Genomic DNA, 26743 nt, shown 5'->3' on the forward strand with positions numbered 1-26743 from the left:
GTAGAAGTGGTATTACTAATTACATAATCAATAAATGTAACCCCTGATTTTGATGTATTCATGTTTTCATAGAGGATAATCTTAGTACCATGACTAGCTGTCTGTCTTTCTGCTAGTAGTGTGTATCCTGCCAAATCATTTTAAGACTTTTGCAGTTTTACAACAATATAATCTTTTTACTTCCATCACCAGTGTGTATGTGATATAATAAATATATTCTAATGACCTGAGTGTTAAGGTAACTCATCTACGACACACCCTCTGATGACCTGTCACTGCATTATGTAGGCTATGATTAAAGATAGTTCTGTGTGAGCTAATCAAAAACAAGATTGTCATGTCTTACCTGTATTGGTTTCTTTCTGTTATAAAATTTCTCAACATATTTTATCCCGATGTCGGTCATTTCATTTCACGAAAACTGGAAATCTGGTTGTTCAGTCAATAAGTAGTCCACATAATATATAAGATAAGTTAAGATTGAAATGTATTCATCCCTGTGGGGAAATGCAGGGGTTTTAGCAGAAACAGGGTCAGAGTGAAAAAAAAAGGATTCTCACAAGGTAAAACATAAAGATAAAATGGAATACAAATGCAAATAATAAAAAAAAATATAAAAAAATAAAGTGATATAGTAACTGTTGATTTAAATGGACACATACAGTACATATTTGTATTGTAAAATATATTTATATAAGTGTTCAGATGTGAGTGCAGGCTTAAAGTCTAGTAAAAACACTGCAGGCAAAAACATATTTCATATACTCCTGTGTGAAAGAAATGTTTTTAATTATCTCTGAGTTTGTCCTCATTAAATTAAGAACGTAAGAGTGAATACATTTAGTTGACACAAAATAAAATCCTACACACCGCTGTTGGAAAACACTTCTTCACCCTTTATTATGCAGAGAGAAGCCTTCCCTGAGCTGTAATCACTTTTGTATTTTAATAAATATTAAAACTATTCATCTATAAACTCATCATGGATATACCGTACATTACTTATACTATAGCATAACATTTTTTCCAATTTGGGATCAATAACGTACATCTTATCTTATCTAAAAGGAAGGAACTGAGAAGGCCTGCCCCCTTGTGGACTGAAAGGTGTATTTCATGCTTTGATATGACACTGCTGGGTTTGATGTTTGATGCCCATACTGCTCCCTAGTAGAATATATACCTGAGGAGGTTTTTGTGAACAAATTACAGTTTCCATCGAGAGCAGTGCATAGATGCGGCGGACAGACGGGTCTCAGTTGGTTTGGTGTCCTATATGCATACTTTTAATACTTGTAAATACAACTTTTGGCCCGTAATTTCAATTCCCCATTTCAGCAACCAGAAAGGGGGGGGGGGGGGGGGGGGGGTGGTATATCCTGTCTCTGATTGTGTTAAGTTATTATGAGAGTGCTCTCATACTTGTTTGATTCTGAAATTGTATATTTATATAAATATGTTTGTGTGTATGTCCGCATCTGTAGCCTGTTATTGTCTCATTATACCACACTGTGAATTAATTAAAAGTAAATACATAACCAGTGCTGGGACTAACGCGTTACTGTAACGCCGTTATTTCTGACAGTAACTAGTACTCTAACGCGTTATTTTTTAAATTCAGTAACTCAGTTACCGTTACTACATGGTGCGTTACTCCGTTATTTTTTTTATATAGTCTCGGATCCCAGACGTTGGTGAGCGGCGCCAACAGCGAGGCGAACAGAGATGAGAACTGTACTTAAGTACAGTACTTGAGTAAATGTACTTAGATACTTCCTGTGTCACATGCGGAGACGCTTTGTGGGCGTGTTTGTGTTTAGTTAGCCTACTAACAATACTATCATGGCGACGGCGGAGCACAAGTCGAGTTTCTCCGCATGAAGATATGCTCACTATTTTACTTTTCTCGAGCATAAAGAAAAGAATGTGTTAGTTAAGTGTAAGTTGTGTCTTGGCGGGTCAAAGATCCTATCTACTGCTCAAAACAGCAATTCCAATCTGTTAAAACATCTGCAAAAACAACATGCTGGGACGAAGCTATTAGTTAAGACCACAGACCCAGAGCTATCCGACGCCACCCCACCTCCACCCAAGCAACAGCGGCTGGATTTCAACCGAGGGACTGCTAGTCAGGTGAAAGTGGATAAAGCCATTGCACGGTATGTTGTTGAACACGTGCAGGCTATTTCTACAGTGGAGTCACCCGCTTTCAGGGAGCTAGTAAGCATGATACCATGTCCGGGCGGCACACGGCATATGGGACGCAAAACGTTTTCCAACTACCTGGAGAAAGAATATACCAAAATGGATAGCGAGCTAAAGAAAACATTTGAGGGGCTGGAATACATCTCGACCACCGCAGACATTTGGTCTGTCCACAACAGAAGCTTCGTCGGGATAACATCTCACTGGATAAACCCCACCACTTTACAACGCCAGAAAGCTGCGTTGGCCTGTAAAAGGATAAAGGGTAGGCACACGTACGATCTTATTGCTAGTGAGATTGACCACATTCACTCTTTGTATGGAGTGTCAACAAAAGTTACCTCCACGGTTACTGATAACGGCTCTAACTTTGTGAAAGCCTTTGCCATGTATCAACCGGAATCGCTCTCTGACGACGATAAATTGGCACTTTGAAACATATCTTTGTGTTTGTATAGACCACATTGCTTAGCAGAGTTCAGTGATGCGAATGCATGTCAAGTTGATCAACAGATTGTATTATTCTCCAATGCAGGAGCAGTACTTAAATGAAGGCTATAAGGGCATTAATGGGAGTTATTTTTTTTTGGGAGCCCTTTTTTTTAAGTAACTAAAACGTTACTTCTCACAGTAACGCATTACTTTTGGGTGTAAGTAATCAGTAAAGTGACTGAGTTACTTTTAAAATGAAGTAACTAGTATTGTAACTAGTTACTGATTTTCAGTAACTAGCACAACACTGTATATAACACATCTCTCCATCAGACAGAGGGCTGCTGTGCCTCCTGTCATCAGTAATGGACGTCTCTTTAAAATGACCACTCAGAGGAGAGGATTTCTCATTTCTCTAACCGCCTGCTGCTTCCCCTCCTCTCTCCTATAGGTTCCCCTCCTCAGTCCTCCGCTCGCATCTCCTGTGGGCGGGACTAAGTCTCGAGGATAGGAGTCGAGGATAGGAGTCGAGGAGGGGAAATTAGAGAATTGAGAAGCCTTTACAGAGCCGAGCTTGAATGACACACAGAATACCCAGAAGTAGTTGTACTGTAATGTAGCATATTATTTTCGATGGCATTATTGTATGATCACTATGACAGATGAACAGATCGCCACTGGGCTTACAACTAAAGACACAGCCACGCAAAGCATTTTATTTTTATTTCATTTTAATTTTTTTCAGATGGAACCCCGGCTTTTCCCCCCCATTGAAATGAGTTAATCCATGACTGGTAAACATTAGAGACTACTGCAACATGTGGAGTTTCTGTGATTTTACAATTTATATGTATTTATTTGTTATTTTCAAATAACTCCCAAATTTGGGATTATTTGTATGCATAAAATGACAACTGGTCAAAAGATCAGAAAGGATTGAGAGTTTTAGTTTAATTTAATTTATAACGGCACAATACCATTGTATTCAATAGTTTAAAAATCAATATCAACCACTCTGTCAGTCAGTCATGTTGCTGTTGGATAACTTTAAACCATTCATGGCGCAAAAAATGAAAGTAGCTTGACTTTGTAGAGTAGGGAGTGGGTCCAATTATTATTATGCAGATAATGTTGTTATGCTACTTGTTGACAATGTCATTCAGACGTACTAAGGTGCAGTCAGTATCTCTTGTTCACAAATTGTATGGTCCACAAAGCATCTTGATTACTGGCTGATCAAACAATACTCCTCCATAAAGCACACCCATGTAATAAGTCTGATGTCAGGGCAGGTACACTTAATTGGCACTGTTGATGAATACACTAATTACTTTAACAAGAGCTTTTTAGAAGACAATACATTTAAGGACGGGACCATTCAAGATTTTCAACAAAATGTTTTAAACTAATTATAGCTTAATGCCGATGACAATATACGCACTATTTTGTTCCATCATATGCAGAGAACAGCAAGTCTCTCCTGAAGTTTGATGACAACATTTTAAATCTTAATGTTATCACAATGGCCCTCTGACAGATAGCGACGTAAAATCAAGTGCTTTCCATATTTACATATTCACTCTGGGTTGGATGGTAAACACAATGTAACAAGTTTAAACTCATCTGATAAATGTTGCCTACTTTAACACGATTGGATTATGCTGTCCCAAGTCAAAATGTTGAACTATTTCATAAGATTCAAATGGAAACTTTGCTGTGTCAAAAGTTGGCAAAACACGTATTTAATCTTTTTAGTCTGCCAGATCAAAGGAAATGTTTCTGGTTGATTTCAATATTGACTTTTTTTCAGTAAGCGTCAAATTTAAAATTGAATGATCTAAAACAAAGTCTGTTACATGTAAAACATCAGCAGTACAAGAAAAGAGCACATAAAGCAGTCTACAGTCAACATATCAACAGCTTTTTATCGCTACGTCCGAAACTCAACCTCAACAAGACCAAACTGCTATTTCTTCCAATGAAGGACTCTCCCATCCAGGACCTTTCTATCAACATCTGTTGTTTCCTACCCTCAAACTCCAAGGAATCTGGGTGTGCAAGATACACTCGTTACGTCATCAGGAGGACGGTTCCTCGACTGACCCAGAAAATAACACAGGTTGTCGTTCAGGTTCGCAAAATGTGGCTGTAAGGTAGTGTGGCTCTGTTTCAATCGAAGGGTCTTGAGTTTCGATTCGAGCTCCTGAAATCAATATGTTGATGATATACTTAACTCCAAGTTTAACCCAAAGGTTGGGCCAGTTGTGTTTAAATCTGCGTGAATGTTTGCTTTGTTCATCGCTCTGTTTGATTGGGGTGTGAATGGTGACTTGTAAATGTAAAGCTCTTTGAGGGATCATGAAGACTGCATAAAGCGCTATATAAATACAGTTAATTCACCATTACCATTCATCATCTCATGCTTTGACTACTGCAACTCCCTCATGGCAAGTTACCAATGGCTTCTCTTGATAACTGGACTTAAACTTAGACTCTGTACAATTCACATTTATATTCAATTTAATATTACAATTCCATTCCTTACACACTTAATGTATATATAATATCCTGCTTTGTATTTTGTTACTGTAAATTTGTATTTCCACATGTATATTTTATTTCTATTTGAGATGCTTACATTTTGGATTGTTTATTTCTAGTCTTTTAATTTCTCTTATGTACAATGCCCAAATTGGGATTGATAGAGTACTTCCTATCTTATCTGATCTTCCCAAATTAGCTTCAAGACACTGGTATTGGCTTAAAGTCCTGTAAAGGGATCCGGCCCTTCTTACATCAACGCTTTGGTTGAACAACAAACTCCAGCAGGTGCACTTCACTCTGCCTCGGCCAATCAGATCACTGCGAGTTGGGCCTTACCTCTCAATTAAAACAAGCCTGTTTGCTGTTATTGCTTCAAAATGGCTGAATTCCACACTTCTTCCATAGCATACTGTAAAACCAGCTGACTTGTCCTTGTCCAATAAATCCCCCGCCCTTGGCTTGCAAATGTACTTTTTTCTATTCTGATTCTGTACCTTTATTGTTTAAAGATAGCAACATACACTCAAAATGATTCTGTACGTGTGAAAATAAGATAAGATGAAACTCTATTTATCCCCTTGGGGAAATTCAGGTTTTTATAGCAGCAACAGGTCAGAGTTAAAAACAGGATTCACGCAACAATCAACCAGCTCTGACTGGGGGATCCCGAGGCGCTCCCAGGCCAGCGAAGAGATATAATCCCTCCACCTGGTCCTAGGTCTACCCCTCGGTCTCTTCCAGCTGGACGTGCCTGGAACACCTCCCTAGGGAGGCGCCCAGGTGGCATCCTAACTAGGTACCCGAACCACCTCAACTGGCTCCTTTCAACGCGAAGGAGGAGCGGTTCAACTCCGAATCCCTCCCGGATGACTGAACTTCTCACCTTATCCCTAAGGGAGACGCCAGCCATAGGGTTAGGGTATACCAAATAGGATAAGAAGATAACATAATATTACAAAAAAAGTGTTTAAAGTGATAAAGTAACTGTGTAGCAAGATATCACATTGAAACGTTGAGCATTTGAATGAACATGTTAAACATATTTTTGAATGAATGTGATCAAGCGATCGGATCTCTCCAATACAAACACGTACTTGGATACGTCAGCTGGTAATTAATAATAATAATAATAATACATGGGACTTTTATAGCGCTTTACATGAAACTCAAAGACGCTTTGACAGAGAATTAAGAAAAGGCAACAAAAAAAAACAAAGAAATACAAAAAGAGATAAACAGAAAATGGGGGGAGGGGGGGGTCAGTGGTTGAATGCAGTGTTGAACAGGTGGGTTTTGAGTGATGTTTTGAATGCTGTGAGGGAGGAAGAATCTCTGATGGATTGGGGTAGTGAGTTCCAGAGGGTGGGTGCAGCAACGGAGAAGGCTCTGTCGCCCCAAGACTTGAGGTTGGTCCGGGTGGGGGGGGGGGGAGGTTGGCAGCGGCAGAGCGGAGGGAGCGAGTGGGAGTGTGTCTGTGGAGGAGGTCAGTCAGGTAGGATGGGGCCAGGTTATGGAGGGCTTTGTATGACATCAGGAGGATCTTGTACTGAATTCTCTGGGGGATGGGGAACCAGTGGAGCTTGATGAGGACGGGTGTAATGTGTTCACGGATTCGGGTGTGGGTGAGTAGACTGGCGGTCGGAGTTCTGGATATATTGAAGTTTGTTGAGGGTTTTTGCAGGTGAACCATAGAGGAGGCTATTGCAATAGTCCAGACGGGAGGTGATGAAGGCGTGGATGAGGGTTTCGGCAGCAGTGGGAGAGAGGGATGGACGTAGACGGGCGATGTTTTTGAGGTGGAAGAAAGCTGTCTCTGTGATCTGTTTGATGTATCTGTTGTAGGAGAGGGTTTGGTCAAATATGATGCCTAGGTTCCGGATGTGAGGGGAGGTTTGAACTGGGAAGCCGTCTATGTTGAGGGTGAAGTTATGGATAGGTGTGGTGAGCTTTTTTTGTCCAATGATTATTATTTCAGATTTATCGCAGTTGAGTTTCAGGAAGTTAAGTTGGAGCCAGGATTTTATTTCAGTGATGCAGTTTGTCAGGATGGAGTGGGTAGCAGTGGAGATGGACTTGGTGGAGATGAGAAGCTGGATGTCATCGGCAAAGCAGTGGAATTGAAGTCCATGACGGCGGATAATGTGACCAAGGGGAAGCAGGTAGAGGATGAAGAGGAGGGGGCCGAGAACTGAACCTTGAGGGACACCTTGGGGGAGAGGAGCGGTTGGGGGATTTGCAGTTATGGATGTAGAATGAACTGGTTTCTGTCAGAGAGGTATGAAATGAACCAAGAGAGGGCAGTGCCGGTGATGTTGAAGGTGGTTTCAAGACGGGTGAGGAGGATGGAGTGATTGATGGTGTCGAAGGCAGCGCTGAGGTCAAGGAGGAGGTTACCAGCATCGGAGGAGAGGAAAAGGTCATTTGCAATTTTGAGGAGTGCGGTTACGGGACTGTGGTTTGAGCGGAATCCGGATTGAAAAGTTTCATAGAGGTTATTAGCAGAGAGTTGATGCTTAAGTTGTGACGCTATAGCGCGTTCCAGAACTTTTGACAGAAAGGGTAGGTTCGAGATTGGTCTGAAGTTATTAGGGTTGTCAGGGTTTAGTCCGGGTTTTTTCAGAATAGGGGTGATAGCAGCTATTTTGAGGGACGGTGGGATGGTGCCAGAAGACAGGGAGGAGTTGATTGCTGCAGTGATGAGTGGAGAGAGAGTAGGAAGGCAGGCCTTAACAAAGCTGGAGGGGATGGGGTCCAGGGTGCAGGTGGCAGTTTTCATTCCTGTGAGGAGATCAGAGAGGTCAGTAGGGGAGACAGGGGAGAACTGGGACAGGGGTTGGCAGGATAAGGGGGGGCGGGTGTCTTGAGGGAGAGCTGGTGTGGTAGTGGTTAAGCTGCTGTAAATGTTGTCTATTTTGCTTTGAAAAAATGTGAGAAAAGAGCTGCATTTGTCTGCTGTGAATGACTGAGTGGTGGTCCAGGGGGCTGAGGAGTTTGTTTATTGTGGAGAATGGTAAATGGACTGTACTTATATAGCGCTTTATCCAGTCTTTAAGACCCCTCAAAGCACTTTACATACTACATGTCATTCACCCATTCATACAGAGCAGTGTACCTTACTCTAGGACCTAACATTCACACACATTCACACACTGTTGGCCATGCCATCGGGAGCAACTCAGGGTTAAGTATCTTGCCCAAGGATACGTCGACATGTTGACTGCATGGGCTGGGATCGAACCCCCAACCTTCTGGTTGAAAGACGACCGCACTCCCTCGCAGCCACAGTCGAGAAGAGTGTTTTTGGGTTTCCGGAGCCAGAGTGGATTAACTGAGAGTAGTAGGTGGTGTGGGCATGGGAGAGGGCATCTTTATATTGCAGTAGGTGGTCTTTGTAGGTTTGAGAATGAATTGTGAGACCTGTTTTATTGCGGAGTCTTTCAAGTTGCCGGGTACGGGTTTTCATCGGACGGAGTTCAGGGGTGAACCAGGGAGCAGAGTGGGTGAAGGAAACTGTTTTGGTTTTTATGGGTGCAAGTTGGTCAAGGCAGGAGGACAGAATGTTGTTGTAGTAGTCAGTGAGATCAGAGCGGCTATGGAGGTCCACAACGGGAGTGGTTGATATTTTTTTTAAATGTAACCCCTGATTTTGATGTATTCATGTTTTCATAGAGGATAATCTTAGTACCATGACTAGCTGTCTGTCTTTCTGCTAGTAGTGTGTATCCTGCCAAATCATTTTAAGACTTTTGCAGTTTTACAACAATATAATCTTTTTACTTCCATCACCAGTGTGTATGTGATATAATAAATATATTCTAATGACCTGAGTGTTAAGGTAACTCATCTACGACACACCCTCTGATGACCTGTCACTGCATTATGTAGGCTATGATTAAAGATGGTTCTGTGTGAGCTAATCAAAAACAAGATTGTCATGTCTTACCTGTATTGGTTTCTTTCTGTTATAAAATTTCTCAACATATTTTATCCCGATGTCGGTCATTTCATTTCACGAAAACTGGAAATCTGGTTGTTCAGTCAATAAGTAGTCCACATAATATATAAGATAAGTTAAGATTGAAATGTATTCATCCCTGTGGGGAAATGCAGGGGTTTTAGCAGAAACAGGGTCAGAGTGAAAAAAAAAGGATTCTCACAAGGTAAAACATAAAGATAAAATGGAATACAAATGCAAATAATAAAAAAAAATATAAAAAAATAAAGTGATATAGTAACTGTTGATTTAAATGGACACATACAGTACATATTTGTATTGTAAAATATATTTATATAAGTGTTCAGATGTGAGTGCAGGCTTAAAGTCTTGTAAAAACACTGCAGGCAAAAACATATTTCATTTACTCCTGTGTGAAAGAAATGTTTTTAATTATCTCTGAGTTTGTCCTCATTAAATTAAGAACGTAAGAGTGAATACATTTAGTTGACACAAAATAAAATCCTGCACACCGCTGTTGGAAAACACTTATTCACCCTTTATTATGCAGAGAGAAGCCTTCCCTGAGCTGTAATCACTTTTGTATTTTAATAAATATTAAAACTATTCATCTATAAACTCATCATGGATATACCGTACATTACTTATACTATAGCATAACATTTTTTCCAATTTGGGATCAATAACGTACATCTTATCTTATCTAAAAGGAAGGAACTGAGAAGGCCTGCCCCCTTGTGGACTGAAAGGTGTATTTCATGCTTTGATATGACACTGCTGGGTTTGATGTTTGATGCCCATACTGCTCCCTAGTAGAATATATACCTGAGGAGGTTTTTGTGAACAAATTACAGTTTCCATCGAGAGCAGTGCATAGATGCGGCGGACAGACGGGTCTCAGTTGGTTTGGTGTCCTATATGCATACTTTTAATACTTGTAAATACAACTTTTGGCCCGTAATTTCAATTCCCCATTTCAGCAACCAGAGAGGGGGGGGGGGGGGGGGTATATCCTGTCTCTGATTGTGTTAAGTTATTATGAGAGTGCTCTCATACTTGTTTGATTCTGAAATTGTATATTTATATAAATATGTTTGTGTGTATGTCCGCATCTGTAGCCTGTTATTGTCTCATTATACCACACTGTGAATTAATTAAAAGTAAATATATAACACATCTCTCCATCAGACAGAGGGCTGCTGTGCCTCCTGTCATCAGTAATGGACGTCTCTTTAAAATGACCACTCAGAGGAGAGGATTTCTCATTTCTCTAACCGCCTGCTGCTTCCCCTCCTCTCTCCTATAGGTTCCCCTCCTCAGTCCTCCGCTCGCATCTCCTGTGGGCGGGACTAAGTCTCGAGGATAGGAGTCGAGGATAGGAGTCGAGGAGGGGAAATTAGAGAATTGAGAAGCCTTTACAGAGCCGAGCTTGAATGACACACAGAATACCCAGAAGTAGTTGTACTGTAATGTAGCATATTATTTTCGATGGCATTATTGTATGATCACTATGACAGATGAACAGATCGCCACTGGGCTTACAACTAAAGACACAGCCACGCAAAGCATTTTATTTTTATTTCATTTTAATTTTTTTCAGATGGAACCCCGGCTTTTCCCCCCCATTGAAATGAGTTAATCCATGACTGGTAAACATTAGAGACCACTGCAACATGTGGAGTTTCTGTGATTTTACAATTTATATGTATTTATTTGTTATTTTCAAATAACTCCCAAATTTGGGATTATTTGTATGCATAAAATGACAACTGGTCAAAAGATCAGAAAGGATTGAGAGTTTTAGTTTAATTTATAACGGTTATACCATTGTATTCAATAGTTTAAAAATCAATATCAACCACTCTGTCAGTGAGTCATGTTGCTGTTGGATAACTTTAAACGACTCATGGCGCAAAAATTCAAGTAGCTTGACTTTGTTAGCTTGTGATCATCCTTCTAAAAGCAGTTCATTATTTCTTAAATGTACCAACATATGAATCACGAGAGCCGTCTTCCCTGTAAAAATGTGCCTCTCCACCTCCTACGTATGTAGAGTAGGGAGTGGGTCCACTTATTAGTATGCAAATAGTGTTGTTCGGCTAATTGTTGAAAATGTCATTCAGGCGTACTAAGGTGCAGTCAGTATCTATTGTTCACAAATTGGATGGTACACCAAGCATCTGCTGATCAAACAATACTCCTCCATAAAGCACATCCATGTAATTAGTCTGATGTCTGGGCAGGTACGCTTAATTGGCACTGTTGATGAATACATTAATGACTTTAACAAGAGCTTTTAGAAGACAATACATTTAAAGAAGGCACCATTTAAGTTTTGAACGAAAGCCGAAAATGTTCTTAACTAATTATAGCTGAATGCCGATGACAATATACGCACTATTTCTTTCCATCATATGCAGAGAACAGCAAGTCTCTCCTGAAGATTGATTACAATATTTTAAATCTTAATGTTATCACAATGGCCCTCTGACAGATAGCGACGTAAAATCAAGTGCTTTCCATATTTCCATATTCACTCTGGGTTGGATGGTAAACACAATGTAACAAGTTTAAACTCATCTGATAAATGTTGCCTACTTTAACACGCTTGGATTATGCTGTCCCAAGTCAAAACGTTGAACTATTTCATAAGATTCAAATGGAAACTTTGCCGTGTCAAAAGTTGGCAAAACACGTATTTAATCTTTTTAGTCTGCCAGATCAAAGGAAATGTTTCTGGTTGATTTCAATATTGACTTTTTTTCAGTAAGCGTCAAATTTAATATTGAATGATCTAAAACAAAGTCTGTTACATGTAAAACATCAGCAGTACAAGAAAAGAGCACATAAAGCAGTCTACAGTCAACATATCAACAGATTTTTATCGCTACGTCCGAAACTCAACCTCAACAAGACCAAACTGCTATTTCTTCCAATGAAGGACTCTCCCATCCAGGACCTTTCTATCAACATCTGTTGTTTCCTACACTCAAACTCCAAGGAATCTGGGTGTGCAAGATACACTCGTTACGTCATCAGGAGGACGGTTCCTCGACTGACCCAGAAAATAACACAGGTTCTCGTTCAGGTTCGCAAAATGTGGCTGTAAGGTAGTGTGGCTCTGTTTCAATCGAAGGGTCTTGAGTTTCGATTCGAGCTCCTGAAATCAATATGTTGATGATATACTTAACTCCAAGTTTAACCCAAAGGTTGGGCCAGTTGTGTTTAAATCTGCGTGAATGTTTGCTTTGTTCATACATCACTCTGTTTGATTGGGGTGTGAATGGTGACTTGTAAATGTAAAGCTCTTTGAGGGATCATGAAGACTGCATAAAGCGCTATATAAATACAGTTAATTCACCATTACCATTCATCATCTCATGCTTTGACTACTGCAACTCCCTCATGGCAAGTTACCAATGGCTTCTCTTGATAACTGGACTTAAACTTAGACACTGTACAATTCACATTTATATTCAATTTAATATTACAATTCCATTCCTTACACACTTAATGTATATATAATATCCTGCTTTGTATTTTGTTACTGTAAATTTGTATTTCCACATGTATATTTTATTTCTATTTGAGATGCTTACATTTTGGATTGTTTATTTCTAGTCTTTTAATTTCTCTTATGTACAATGCCCAAATTGGGATTGATAGAGTACTTCCTATCTTATCTGATCTTCCCAAATTAGCTTCAAGACACTGGTATTGGCTTAAAGTCCTGTAAAGGGATCCGGCCCTTCTTACATCAACGCTTTGGTTGAACAACAAACTCCAGCAGGTGCACTTCACTCTGCCTCGGCCAATCAGATCACTGCGAGTTGGGCCTTACCTCTCAATTAAAACAAGCCTGTTTGCTGTTATTGCTTCAAAATGGCTGAATTCCACACTTCTTCCATAGCATACTGTAAAACCAGCTGACTTGTCCTTGTCCAATAAATCCCCCGCCCTTGGCTTGCAAATGTACTTTTTTCTATTCTGATTCTGTACCTTCATTGTTTAAAGATAGCAACATACACTCAAAATGATTCTGTACGTGTGAAAATAAGATAAGATGAAACTCTATTTATCCCCTTGGGGAAATTCAGGTTTTTATAGCAGCAACAGGTCAGAGTTAAAAACAGGATTCACGCAACAATCAACCAGCTCTGACTGGGGGATCCCGAGGCGCTCCCAGGCCAGCGAAGAGATATAATCCCTCCACCTGGTCCTAGGTCTACCCCTCGGTCTCTTCCAGCTGGACGTGCCTGGAACACCTCCCTAGGGAGGCGCCCAGGTGGCATCCTAACTAGGTGCCCGAACCACCTCAACTGGCTCCTTTCAACGCGAAGGAGGAGCGGTTCAACTCCGAATCCCTCCCGGATGACTGAACTTCTCACCTTATCCCTAAGGGAGACGCCAGCCATAGGGTTAGGGTATACCAAATAGGATAAGAAGATAACATAATATTACAAAAAAAGTGTTTAAAGTGATAAAGTAACTGTGTAGCAAGATATCACATTGAAACGTTGAGCATTTGAATGAACATGTTAAACATATTTTTGAATGAATGTGATCAAGCGATCGGATCTCTCCAATACAAACACGTACTTGGATACGTCAGCTGGTAATTAATAATAATAATAATAATACATGGGACTTTTATAGCGCTTTACATGAAACTCAAAGACGCTTTGACAGAGAATTAAGAAAAGGCAACAAAAAAAAACAAAGAAATACAAAAAGAGATAAACAGAAAATGGGGGGAGGGGGGGGTCAGTGGTTGAATGCAATGTTGAACAGGTGGGTTTTGAGTGATGTTTTGAATGCTGTGAGGGAGGAAGAATCTCTGATGGATTGGGGTAGTGAGTTCCAGAGGGTGGGTGCAGCAACGGAGAAGGCTCTGTCGCCCCAAGACTTGAGGTTGGTCCGGGTGGGGGGGGGGGAGGTTGGCAGCGGCAGAGCGGAGGGAGCGAGTGGGAGTGTGTCTGTGGAGGAGGTCAGTCAGGTAGGATGGGGCCAGGTTATGGAGGGCTTTGTACGTCATCAGGAGGATCTTGTACTGAATTCTCTGGGGGATGGGGAACCAGTGGAGCTTGATGAGGACGGGTGTAATGTGTTCACGGATTCGGGTGTGGGTGAGTAGACTGGCGGTCGGAGTTCTGGATATATTGAAGTTTGTTGAGGGTTTTTGCAGGTGAACCATAGAGGAGGCTATTGCAATAGTCCAGACGGGAGGTGATGAAGGCGTGGATGAGGGTTTCGGCAGCAGTGGGAGAGAGGGATGGACGTAGACGGGCGATGTTTTTGAGGTGGAAGAAAGCTGTCTCTGTGATCTGTTTGATGTATCTGTTGTAGGAGAGGGTTTGGTCAAATATGATGCCTAGGTTCCGGATGTGAGGGGAGGTTTGAACTGGGAAGCCGTCTATGTTGAGGGTGAAGTTATGGATAGGTGTGGTGAGCTTTTTTTGTCCAATGATTATTATTTCAGATTTATCGCAGTTGAGTTTCAGGAAGTTAAGTTGGAGCCAGGATTTTATTTCAGTGATGCAGTTTGTCAGGATGGAGTGGGTAGCAGTGGAGATGGACTTGGTGGAGATGAGAAGCTGGATGTCATCGGCAAAGCAGTGGAATTGAAGTCCATGACGGCGGATAATGTGACCAAGGGGAAGCAGGTAGAGGATGAAGAGGAGGGGGCCGAGAACTGAACCTTGAGGGACACCTTGGGGGAGAGGAGCGGTGGGGGATTTGCAGTTATGGATGTAGAATGAACTGGTTTCTGTCAGAGAGGTATGAAATGAACCAAGAGAGGGCAGTGCCGGTGATGTTGAAGGTGGTTTCAAGACGGGTGAGGAGGATGGAGTGATTGATGGTGTCGAAGGCAGCGCTGAGGTCAAGGAGGAGGTTACCAGCATCGGAGGAGAGGAAAAGGTCATTTGCAATTTTGAGGAGTGCGGTTACGGGACTGTGGTTTGAGCGGAATCCGGATTGAAAAGTTTCATAGAGGTTATTAGCAGAGAGTTGATGCTTAAGTTGTGACGCTATAGCGCGTTCCAGAACTTTTGACAGAAAGGGTAGGTTCGAGATTGGTCTGAAGTTATTAGGGTTGTCAGGGTTTAGTCCGGGTTTTTTCAGAATAGGGGTGATAGCAGCTATTTTGAGGGACGGTGGGATGGCGCCAGAAGACAGGGAGGAGTTGATTGCTGCAGTGATGAGTGGAGGTAGAGTAGGAAGGCAGGCCTTAACAAAGCTGGAGGGGATGGGGTCCAGGGTGCAGGTGGCAGTTTTCATTCCTGTGAGGAGATCAGAGAGGTCAGTAGGGGAGACAGGGGAGAACTGGGACAGGGGTTGGCAGGATAAGGGGGGGCGGGTGTCTTGAGGGAGAGCTGGTGTGGTAGTGGTTAAGCTGCTGTAAATGTTGTCTATTTTGCTTTGAAAAAATGTGAGAAAAGAGCTGCATTTGTCTGCTGTGAATGACTGAGTGGTGGTCCAGGGGGCTGAGGAGTTTGTTTATTGTGGAGAATGGTAAATGGACTGTACTTATATAGCGCTTTATCCAGTCTTTAAGACCCCTCAAAGCACTTTACATACTACATGTCATTCACCCATTCATACAGAGCAGTGTACCTTACTCTAGGACCTAACATTCACACACATTCACACACTGTTGGCCATGCCATCGGGAGCAACTCAGGGTTAAGTATCTTGCCCAAGGATACGTCGACATGTTGACTGCATGGGTTGGGATCGAACCCCCAACCTTCTGGTTGAAAGACGACCGCACTCCCTCGCAGCCACAGTCGAGAAGAGTGTTTTTGGGTTTCCGGAGCCAGAGTGGATTAACTGAGAGTAGTAGGTGGTGTGGGCATGGGAGAGGGCATCTTTATATTGCAGTAGGTGGTCTTTGTAGGTTTGAGAATGAATTGTGAGACCTGTGTTATTGCGGAGTCTTTCAAGTTGCCGGGTACGGGTTTTCATCAGACGGAGTTCAGGGGTGAACCAGGGAGCAGAGTGGGTGAAGGAAACTGTTTTGGTTTTTATGGGTGCAAGTTGGTCAAGGCAGGAGGACAGAATGTTTTTGTAGTAGTCAGTGAGATCAGAGGGGCTATGGAGGTCCACAAAGGGAGTGGTTGATATTTTTTCAGAGAGGGAGGATGAGAGCGAGGTAGCTGAAACACAGCTTAATTTACGGAAGTTGATTTTGCGTTTTTGCTTTGGTGGTGGGGTGGGAATGTTGATGGTCATGGTGATGGCTAAGTGGTCGGAGAGGAAGAGGTCTGAGCAAGACAGAGGGTGAAGGTTTAGTCCAGTCGAGCAAACAAGGTCCAGAATGTGGCCACATTGGATCACAAAAGATGCACATTAAAACCAGAGCCATGAATCACAATCTAATTATCATTGCCATTCACACCCAAACCTGTCCCTGCCCAATTTGTAAGGGTTGCATGACGAATTAGTGTTCTAAGAGAATGATCATGATTTCATCATCATTTTTTTACATACCTGATTTGCTTCTGGCTACTATTAAAGGAATCGAGTGACGCAGCAAAGAGTTCACAGCTGCTCTCTTACCTGACACTACCAGTCATCCTCCGAGGACAAAAGCCTGTCTCAACTGGAAAAGGTAAGACAATGATGATGACTAGCACGATAGAGGCAGTGGAGATTAATAGCAGAACAGTACTTATTTGTATAAAGTGATTACCTTGGATGTTTCATTGTACAACCCAAATGGCAAATGTTATCCTTTCTCCTCTATCTACTTGTCTTTCATCCTTTCTTTATAACTAATGCTGTTGATGTGTTGTGATTTTAAAAAGGCGTCCATTATCAACTGGCCGGGGACAACAGCTGGAAATTAGCAATGTTGGTTAAAGCTGCTGTTTTTTGTGACAGTTGATCAATGGGTAATGTCCATGACACTATAAACAAATAAACTAATCTAAACTAAACTTTGAGGGTTAAAAGTGACTTTTTAAATCATAATCACAGCCACCGCAAAGAAGGAAAGTAAGGATTCTGAAAATCAACCGTTTTTTAAACTCATCTGATTTCTGACCTGAATATTTATGAGTGATAGAAAGATTGGGTTACTGAATGAATTTTAATTTGCATAAAAGTCCACGATTGAGGAAGCCAGTAGGTTTGATGCACTTTGTTCAAATATCTCTTTTGTCCTTTTCAGAAAGTGTTGGTCTTATCTTCAGGTTGTGGTCCATGATGAGGATGAGGTCCGGTTTGATGCTAGTCCTGCTAATGCAGACATTTTTAGGATGGACAGGTAAAGTATTTTTAATATCTTTCCTTTACGGATCAATTGCTTTACAGTCAAAAGGATCATCTGAGAATTACCCAGTCCTCTCCTTTCTCTCAAGGTTCATGGAACATTTCTAGAGTCTTTTAGCTCCTTGTTTTGGCATTACAAGAAATTCCAAGTGGCAAAACAATTTAGTTATAGGTTCATTTATTAAAGCTAAAAACCAAAGCCTTTTTGCTTCAAGCTTTTGGTCTTTATTCAGAATAACCATGCATTTTTTATGTAAAAACTAAGGTAATAAACCAAAAAACAAAACTCCTTGGCTCAGCAGAGGATGACAAATGAATATCAACAATCAATAAGTTGAGTTTCTTCTCTTTTGTCTTATTTTTGTCAAATGTTTATTATCCTTTTAGCTGTAGTAAATAAATCTCTGATAGCTTTTTTGTTTTTCCAGCTAGTAACTAAGAACGAACTTGTAAATAATGGTGATTGGTTTCTTCTTGCCAATATTGCTTTATACTCATACTCAAAAACACAATGATGTCTGTGCTTTCTAAATCTCATCAGAGTGAATGAACAACAGATTAAAAAAATGCCCATTCTGTTTGCAACTTAGGACTTCCTGACTAAATATTCATTTATTTGAGAATAATAAGAAGTTATCGCTGTATTCTCTAGTCAACGAGGCAGCTGACCAATTCCGGGCTGGATTTCCTTCAAGGCCCCACAGTGCAACCTAATAGATGACATTGAATAATTGGGCTTTTGCTAAGTATTTCCAACCTCAGTAGTAAGATGGGAATTTATAATAATTCAATAGGTTTCCTAACTACAACATGTTCTCAGACCGAAGGGTGTCGCCTTGACCTTTGTCAGGCATTTGGAGGGTAGGGTTGTAATTAATATACTATACTTTAAATACTATACTATATTTTAAATATACTATTAACATTTTTAATTGAATACCCCGTTTCTCTTGGCCCTTTTTGTTTGGTTTTATGTATATATGTCACACTGTTGGACTGTGGGAAACGGTATCTCGAGATTTCTGGATGTATAACACAAGTAGTAATTTTGACAATAAAGCGGACTTTGACTTTTGACTTTGATCCACCCCAGCTTTCTTAAGACTGTAATGCTGAATGAATCCTCTTCCTGTGTCTCTTCCCTGTATACAGTCATTGCTTTCCTGTGTAACTTGGTCAGATCTTATCACATCAGTGGTTCAGGTTATCTGTCCTTCCAGCTGGAAAAAGATTGATTCTGTTAAATGCTATAACTCAGGGGAGTCCAAACTACGGCCCGTGGGCCATTTTGAATCGGCCCTCAGCTAATTTAAAAAGTATAATGGAAAGCGGCCCACAAATTAAACTTGAGCTGGCCTTGTATTGTACTTCTTAAAAGCCTAATTTCAGTCAATTCAAGTTGAAAATATGTTCTAACAAATCTAAGTTGATAAGAAAAAAAAGTTATAACTTATTTATATAACAACCTTGAAATATACCCTTCCGATTTCCTCCTATGATAAGCAATCTAAGGCCTCTGTTTTAAAGAATGAGCTGCTAACAGAATAAATGAAACCCTATGGAAAGCTGTCATGTAGGCTGGTGTATCATCAAGCATCATTTATATACATTTGATGGATTTTTCTAACTTCTAACTTCACTTATGAGGCTATAAACCTGACCTCTAGTGAGTGGCCAAGCCCTTCGAATATTTTGGCCCGCAGTGAAAAAAGTTTGGACACCCCTGCTATAACTCTAAATTAAATAACACGACTTTGGTCTAAGCTTGTATATTTGTTCTTTTCTTACCAGAAGGTGATTAAGTGTGGAATTTCCACCACATGTAGCAATGTGGGTTAACGGATATTGTTCTTCCACTTTATCCAGGAACTGCCGCAGCAACTACACCTTCTCCACCAAGTGCTCCACTGAGGCTGGTCGGCTCCACCAAGTCCTGCTCCGGCAGAGTGGAGATCTTTCTCAACGGCGCGTGGGGAACAGTGTGTGACGACCTTTGGGATCTGAACGATACTCAGGTGGTTTGTCGACAGCTGGGTTGTGGCCTGGCTTTAGAAGCGGATGATGACTTTGGACCGGGTACTGGACCCATTTTGTTAGATGATCTTCAGTGTTTAGGGAACGAGACATCACTTGAGGCCTGTATTCATCGTGGAATAGGAAACCACAACTGTGATCACGACGAAGATATTGGTGTAATTTGTGAAGGTAAATGTGCATGCACACAGTCAACACATACAGATAGTAATGTTCATATGCAACTATAGAAGGCACTTTGAACCCCAGCACCAACCGACACACTATGGAGATTTTATATGGTTTTTAAAGGTCACCTATTTAGCAACATCCACATGTTCATGTCTTTCATACATAAACATGTGTCCCCTCTGTGTAAAGAGACTCCTGCTAGAGCACCATTGAGTTCTTTTTAGGGATGCACCGAATGGGTAATTCTTGGCCGAAACCGATACCGAAAATAGGAAACAGTTGGCCGAAAACCGAATGCTGAAAGGCCGAAAATGATTAACAGAAATATATATATATATATATATATATATATATATATATATAATGTATACATTTTTTTACCAATGTTGTTCAGCTACCTGATTATGGAAAAAGACATGATTATGGCAAAACTTAACTTAAATAATAATCACTAGTATGGGTCCATAAAACATTTATTCAGCACTTTTGAATGCATACAGTACATTCATTCCAAGTCAAGTGCATTTTCTTTTCTCTGTAGGATAACTACACCAAAGTGCATTCAGAACAAAACCAAGGTGCTTCAAAACTGCATAAACATCTAGGCCAGTAGGCCCACAACAAAATAGTGTAAATAAAGACTGTAACAGCCAGGCCTTCCACAACAACAAATGCACCTATAAGTTTGGTAACCTAACATGTTGTTGTGATGACGTAATCAAAACGCGGCGACAAGCACAGCGCGCGACCATGCTCGCGGCTGGCTCACAGCCAACATGTCTGCCGCTTGGAGATATTTAAAAATATCAGAGAAAGAGGCGCGGATTGCGATTTGTAAAACGTGTTCAGCTGACATTTCTCGAGGGGGTGTAACTGCAAAGACTTTCACCACTTCGGGATTACTCCACCACTTGAAATCAAAACACCCGGACAAATATGCGGAGTATGATCAACGTAACCCTGTTCTCTGACATTCGGTGATACTTTTTAACAATTTTCGGCCGATAATTTTCGGTGGCCGAATATTCGGTGCATCCCTAGTTCTTTTTAACCAAATCTCTCTCAGAGGGGCGTGGGGAGTGGCTCGTTATTTTCATCTAAGGTAACAGACAGAGAATCAGCACTTTGAAACACGGCTGAAACAGAGGGGATTATGGGTAATGCTGCAATGATCTGTTTGGTGTTTCAGCCAATCAGAGACAGGTGCTGTATATAACTGAGACCTATAATATATTGATGAAAAACAGTAAAATAGGGGACCTTTAAAATCTAATTTAAATTAAAAACACAGGTTTATGATCCTAACTTGTACAATACAAACTGGGAATTCTCATCCATCGCAATATGCAAATACAAAATGAAGGTATTACTTTGATGTTTAAACCTGTTTTTTCTTAACAAAGTAAAAGAGCCAAATCATTTAATGATCAAGTAAAGTTCTAGCGAAGAGATTTGGATTGCACAATTGCAACCTGAGCTGCCATATGTGTTGACAGAAATGTTTTCTTTGACTTCATCAGAACCAATAACAACTACACCTCCTCCAACTACACCTGCTCCAACTACACCTCCACCAACTACACCTCCTCCAACTACACCTCCTCCAACTACACCTCCACCAACTACACCTCCTCCAACTACACCTGCTCCAACTACACCTCCTCCAACTACACCTCCACCAACTACACCTCCACCAACTACACCTCCTCCAACTACACCTCCACCAACTACACCTCCTCCAACTACACCTCCTCCAACTACACCTCCACCAACTACACCTCCTCCAACTACACCTCCACCAACTACACCTCCTCCAACTACACCTCCTCCAACTACACCTCCTCCAACTACACCTCCTCCAACTACACCTCCACCAACTACACCTCCTCCAACTACACCTCCTCCAACTACACCTCCACCAACTACACCTCCTCCAACTACACCTCCTCCAACTACACCTCCTCCAACTACACCTCCACCAACTACACCTCCTCCAACTACACCAAATGGCCTTGTGGGTTCATCTGGAGAGGGTGTGACTGTGCTGCATCCAGCCTCCTTGATTGCCTTGATTGCAGTAACTCAGGCCATCTGGGTCTGGTGCCCTGCAGTTATTTAAAGCCTCTGCTCCTCTCTGTCTTCGCTCTGCTTCTCCCTGCAGGCACCCCTGTTTTGTTGAGCATGCTATGAGTTTCTTCAATTGCTTCACTTTGTGCACTTCAACACTCTCACACTCATACATGTCCATACAATCCTCACCCTGCATTTACACTACTGATACCACTGACATCCACACCTCATACTTTACTTGCTTTGCACTTCATTCATTTAATTCATTTGGTTGATTTGAATGTTTTGCTTAAATAAACATATTTTGTTAAATGTGGATATGGTGTGTCTCCTCTTTGTTGTGGCCTTTTGAGCCAGGTCATAACCCCAGCACCAACCGACACACAAAAGAGATTTGTTATGGTTTTTAAAGGTCAGCTATTATGAAAAATCCACTTCATGTCTTTTATACATAAACCTGTGTCCCCTGTTCTTCATGTCTCTTCTACATCAACATGTGTCCCCTCTTCTTCATGTCTCTTCTACATCAACCTGTGTCCCCTCTTCTTCATGTCTCTTCTACATCAACCTGTGTCCCCTCTTCTTCATGTCTCTTCTACATCAACATGTGTCCCCTCTTCTTCATGTCTCTTCTACATCAACCTGTGTCCCCTCTTCTTCATGTCTCTTCTACATCAACCTGTGTCCCCTCTTCTTCATGTCTCTTCTACATCAACATGTGTCCCCTCTCCTTCATGTCTCTTCTACATCAACATGTGTCCCCTCTCCTTTATGTCTCTTCTACATCAACATGTGTCCCCTCTTCTCCATGTCTCTTCTACGTCAATATGTGTCCCCTATTCTTCATGTCTCTTCTACATCAATATGTGTCCCCTATTCTTCATGTCTCTTCTACATCAACATGTGTCCCCTCTTCTCCATGTCTCTTCTACATCAACATGTGTCCCCTTTTCTCCATGTCTCTTCAACATCAACATGTGTCCCCTCTTCCTCATGTCTCTTCTACATCAACATGTGTCCCCTCTTCTCCATGTCTCTTCTACATCAACATGTGTCCCCTATTCTTCATGTCTCTTCTACATCAATATGTGTCCCCTATTCTTCATGTCTCTTCTACATCAACATGTGTCCCCTCTTCTTCATGTCTCTTCTACATCAACATGTGTCCCCTCTTCTCCATGTCTCTTCAACATCAACATTTGTCCCCTCTTCTTCATGTCTCTTCTACATCAACATGTGTCCCCTCTTCTTCATGTCTCTTTTACATCAACATGTGTCCCCTCTTCTCCATGTCTCTTCTACATCAACATGTGTCCCCTCTTCTTCATTTCTCTTCTACATCAACATGTGTCCCCTCTTCTCCATATCTCTTCTACATCAACATGTGTCCCCTCTTCTTCATGTCTCTTCTACATCAACATGTGTCCCCTCTTCTTCATGTCTCTTCTACATCAACATGTGTCCCCTCTTCTCCATGTCTCTTCTACATCAACATGCGTCCCCTCTTCTTCATGTCTCTTCTATATCAACATGTGTCCCCTCTTCTCCATGTCTCTTCTACATCAACATGTGTCCCCTCTTCTTCATGTCTCTTCTACATCAACATGTGTCCCCTCTTCTTCATGTCTCTTTTACATCAACATGTGTCCCCTCTTCTCCATGTCTCTTCTACATCAACATGTGTCCCCTCTTCTTCATGTCTCTTCTACATCAACATGTGTCCCCTCTTCTTCATGTCTCTTCTACGTCAACATGTGTCCCCTCTGTGTAAAGACACTCTGAAAGTTTCAGGAACAAAGATTCTCTCTCTTTTTGTCCTGATCTATTTATATAAAAACGTTTCTGAAAATGAGCCGATCAGATTTTGGCCCCTTTGTGATGTCATAGCGTTTTTTTGGGTTGACTAACCATTGGACAATAATCAACCAAGGCTGTAGAAGCACCGGGTACTGGACCCATTTTGTTAGATGAGCTTCAGTGTTCAGGAAACGAGCCATCACTTAAGGACTGTGTTCATTTGGGAATTGGATCCCACAACTGTGCTCACAGCGAAGATGCTGGTGTCATTTGTGAAGGTAATTGTGAATGCATACAGTCAACACATACAGATAGTAATGTTCATATACAACTATAGAAGGCACTTTGAACCCTAGCACCAACCAACACACAATGGAGATTTTTTTATAGTAAAAAAAGCCACATTTTAAATTAAATCCCAAGTTTCTAATAATAACCTGTACAACACAGAATGGGAATCCTCTTCCAATGCAATATGCAAATATAAAATGAACTTGTTTCTTAACCTGTTAAGCCCGAGAGACCCCGGTACCGGGGGCCTCCTGCAACATCTTGCAGGAAACAGTGTCTGAGGGCATGTTCATTTAATAAACTATAAATGTTTTATATCCATGTAACGGGAAGAAACTCATCTAACTGATCATTTAAACATTTTTTTCAAAAAACCCCACAATGCTAACGCTGAGCCTTTGAATTAGCAACGAGCGAAAAATGCTAACAGATGACTGCACCGAAATTCACTTACAAAACCTTATTATTTATCTTTGCTGCACATCTCAACCCATCGTTTCACATCGTGAGGGGACACAGAATCGAGGGGTACCCTTCATTATCACTCAATTATACGAACTCTCGGAGATAATAACAAGAACACACATCAAAACATATGGAGCTAGTTCGCTAGAAACGCTAACATGGCTCACCTCTGTTGTAGTCTGGTCAAAAGTGGTCTTCAATGGCATTAAAACGATAAAAACGATGCTGAAGTTAATCCATAGGTTAATCCAATGTGTCTGTGTCACTTTGAATGATTTCTGATGATCCATGAGAAATAAACCTGCTTTTCGGTTTTGAGATGTCAGAGCTAGAGACAGCTTCACTCTGGAGCAAAACTGCGTGCGCGAAGCCCCCACCTTTTTGTTTGACCATGTGTGTGTGGGGAGTTTCCCCTTTGATTCTATTGGCTTTAACGGTCAGAAAGAGATGTCAATCACCAAAATTGACCAATGCGTTCCAGAGAAACGGTAAAACCCCCGTTTCCACCCAAATCACCTCAGAGGTGGAGTTTGTTTTGCAAAACCTCTCTAAAAAGGTCAAATGTCACTTGTTTTGCATCAATCTTGATACAGGGTACTTATTATATGTTGTACTTTGGATTCCTAAAGCTTTTAGTCTACCTTACCATCATCCAAGGGTATCATGTCATTTTCGAGCCTGAGACCTGAAAAACAGGCTCAGGAATAAACTGGTTAACAAAGTAAAAGAGCCCAATGATTAAATGATCAGGAGTCCGATTTTTTTCAATCATTCAACAATTGAAACCTGAGTTGCCGTATGGGTTGACTGACATTTTGATTTCATTTTTACCAGGACCTATAACAACTCCACCTCCACCAAATCCTCCAGTGAGGCTGGTCGGCTCCACCAACTCCTGCTCCGGCAGAGTGGAGATCTTTCACAACGGCACGTGGGGAACAGTGTGTGACGACAATTGGGATCTGAACGATGCTCAGGTGGTTTGTGGACAGCTTGGTTGTGGCCGGGCTGTAGAAGCAAAACAAGGGCGACATTTTGGACCGGGTACTGGACCCATTTTGTTAGATGATCTTCAGTGTTCAGGGAACGAGCCATCACTTAAGGACTGTGTTCATTTGGGAATTGGATCCCACAACTGTGTTCACAGCGAAGATGCTGGTGTCATCTGTTAAGGTAATTGTGCATGCAAGTATTTTCTACATCAACATGTGTCCCCTCTGTGTAAAGAGATTCTGAAAGTTTCAGTAAAATAGATTCTCTCTCTTCTTGTCCTGATCCATTTATATAAGAACCTGTCTGAAACTGAGCTGATCGGATTTGGGCCACTTTATGATGTCATAACGATTTTTTGGCTTCTGTAAACATTAGCTACACCCCCCCCCCACCCCCCCCTTATCACCTGAATCTCCAACTAGAGCACCATTGTGTTCTTTTTAACCAAATCCCTGGGGGGAGGGGCTCCTTATTTTCATCTAAAGTTACAGACAGAGAATCAGCACTTTGGAAACAGGGCTGAAACAGAGGGTATTATGGGTAATGCTGCAATAATCTGTTTGGTATTTGGAGCCAAACACTTCAGAGACATGTTTTGTATATATCTGAGAGCTATAATATATTGATGAAAAACAGTATAATAGGGGACCTTTATACATACTGTATGTGTCTAATCATTATATCCCTCTCACCTCACAGCACTGTAGAAGAAGGACATATCGCTCCGTTGAAAACCAAGATCAGCTCCATCCTGTCACCATTGGACCAATCACGTTTGAGTAAAATATAGTTTGGTAACATGGAAGATATAAACTGAAGTTACATTTCCTTTTTCCTTTTCATTTTGGACCTTAGGGGATAATTGTAAAATGTTAATTGAGTGAGCCGATAGCCACGATTTGATTATGTATTTATCACTGATGTATGATTTAAATCTTATTAATCGAACGTAGAAGTGGTATTACTAATTACATAATCAATAAATGTAACCCCTGATTTTGATGTATTCATGTTTTCATAGAGGATAATCTTAGTACCATGACTAGCTGTCTGTCTTTCTGCTAGTAGTGTGTATCCTGCCAAATCATTTTAAGACTTTTGCAGTTTTACAACAATATAATCTTTTTACTTCCATCACCAGTGTGTATGTGATATAATAAATATATTCTAATGACCTGAGTGTTAAGGTAACTCATCTACGACACACCCTCTGATGACCTGTCACTGCATTATGTAGGCTATGATTAAAGATGGTTCTGTGTGAGCTAATCCTGTCTCTGATTATTATGAGAGTGCTCTCATACTTGTTTGATTCTGAAATTGTATATTTATATAAATATGTTTGTGTGTATGTCCGCATCTGTAGCCTGTTATTGTCTCATTATACCACACTGTGAATTAATTAAAAGTAAATATATAACACATCTGTACATCAGACAGAGGGCTGCTGTGCCTCCTGTCATCAGTAATGGACGTCTCTTTAAAATGACCACTCAGAGGAGAGGATTTCTG

The 26743-nt window shown here is 41.1% G+C and overlaps 2 protein-coding genes across 2 annotated transcripts in view; both read left to right on the forward strand.

Moving 5' to 3' along the window:
* Positions 1 to 7373, forward strand: part of LOC307038920 (scavenger receptor cysteine-rich domain-containing protein DMBT1-like) — a gene marked incomplete at both ends in the record, with an annotated part of 41494 nt that extends 34121 nt beyond the window's left edge. The window contains 2 exons of the mRNA XM_079680593.1: positions 7024 to 7061; positions 7157 to 7373. Of these exons, the coding sequence (XP_079536719.1) occupies positions 7024 to 7061; positions 7157 to 7373 (255 nt within the window). The remainder of the gene's footprint in view (positions 1 to 7023; positions 7062 to 7156) is intronic.
* On the forward strand, positions 1689 to 25410 carry LOC307038921 (scavenger receptor cysteine-rich domain-containing group B protein-like; the record flags this gene model as incomplete). The annotated part of the gene is made up of 5 exons (XM_079680594.1): positions 1689 to 2159; positions 16655 to 16748; positions 17310 to 17405; positions 19277 to 19480; positions 25073 to 25410. The coding sequence occupies exons 3-5, from the start codon at positions 17342 to 17344 to the stop codon at positions 25408 to 25410; spliced, it is 606 nt and encodes a 201-aa protein (XP_079536720.1). The 5' UTR covers positions 1689 to 2159; positions 16655 to 16748; positions 17310 to 17341.
* Between the last annotated feature and the right edge of the window lie 1333 nt (positions 25411 to 26743).

This window comes from Notothenia rossii (assembly GCF_949606895.1).
Source record: "Notothenia rossii genome assembly, chromosome: 5".
In the NCBI taxonomy this organism is placed as follows: Eukaryota; Metazoa; Chordata; class Actinopteri; order Perciformes; family Nototheniidae; genus Notothenia; species Notothenia rossii.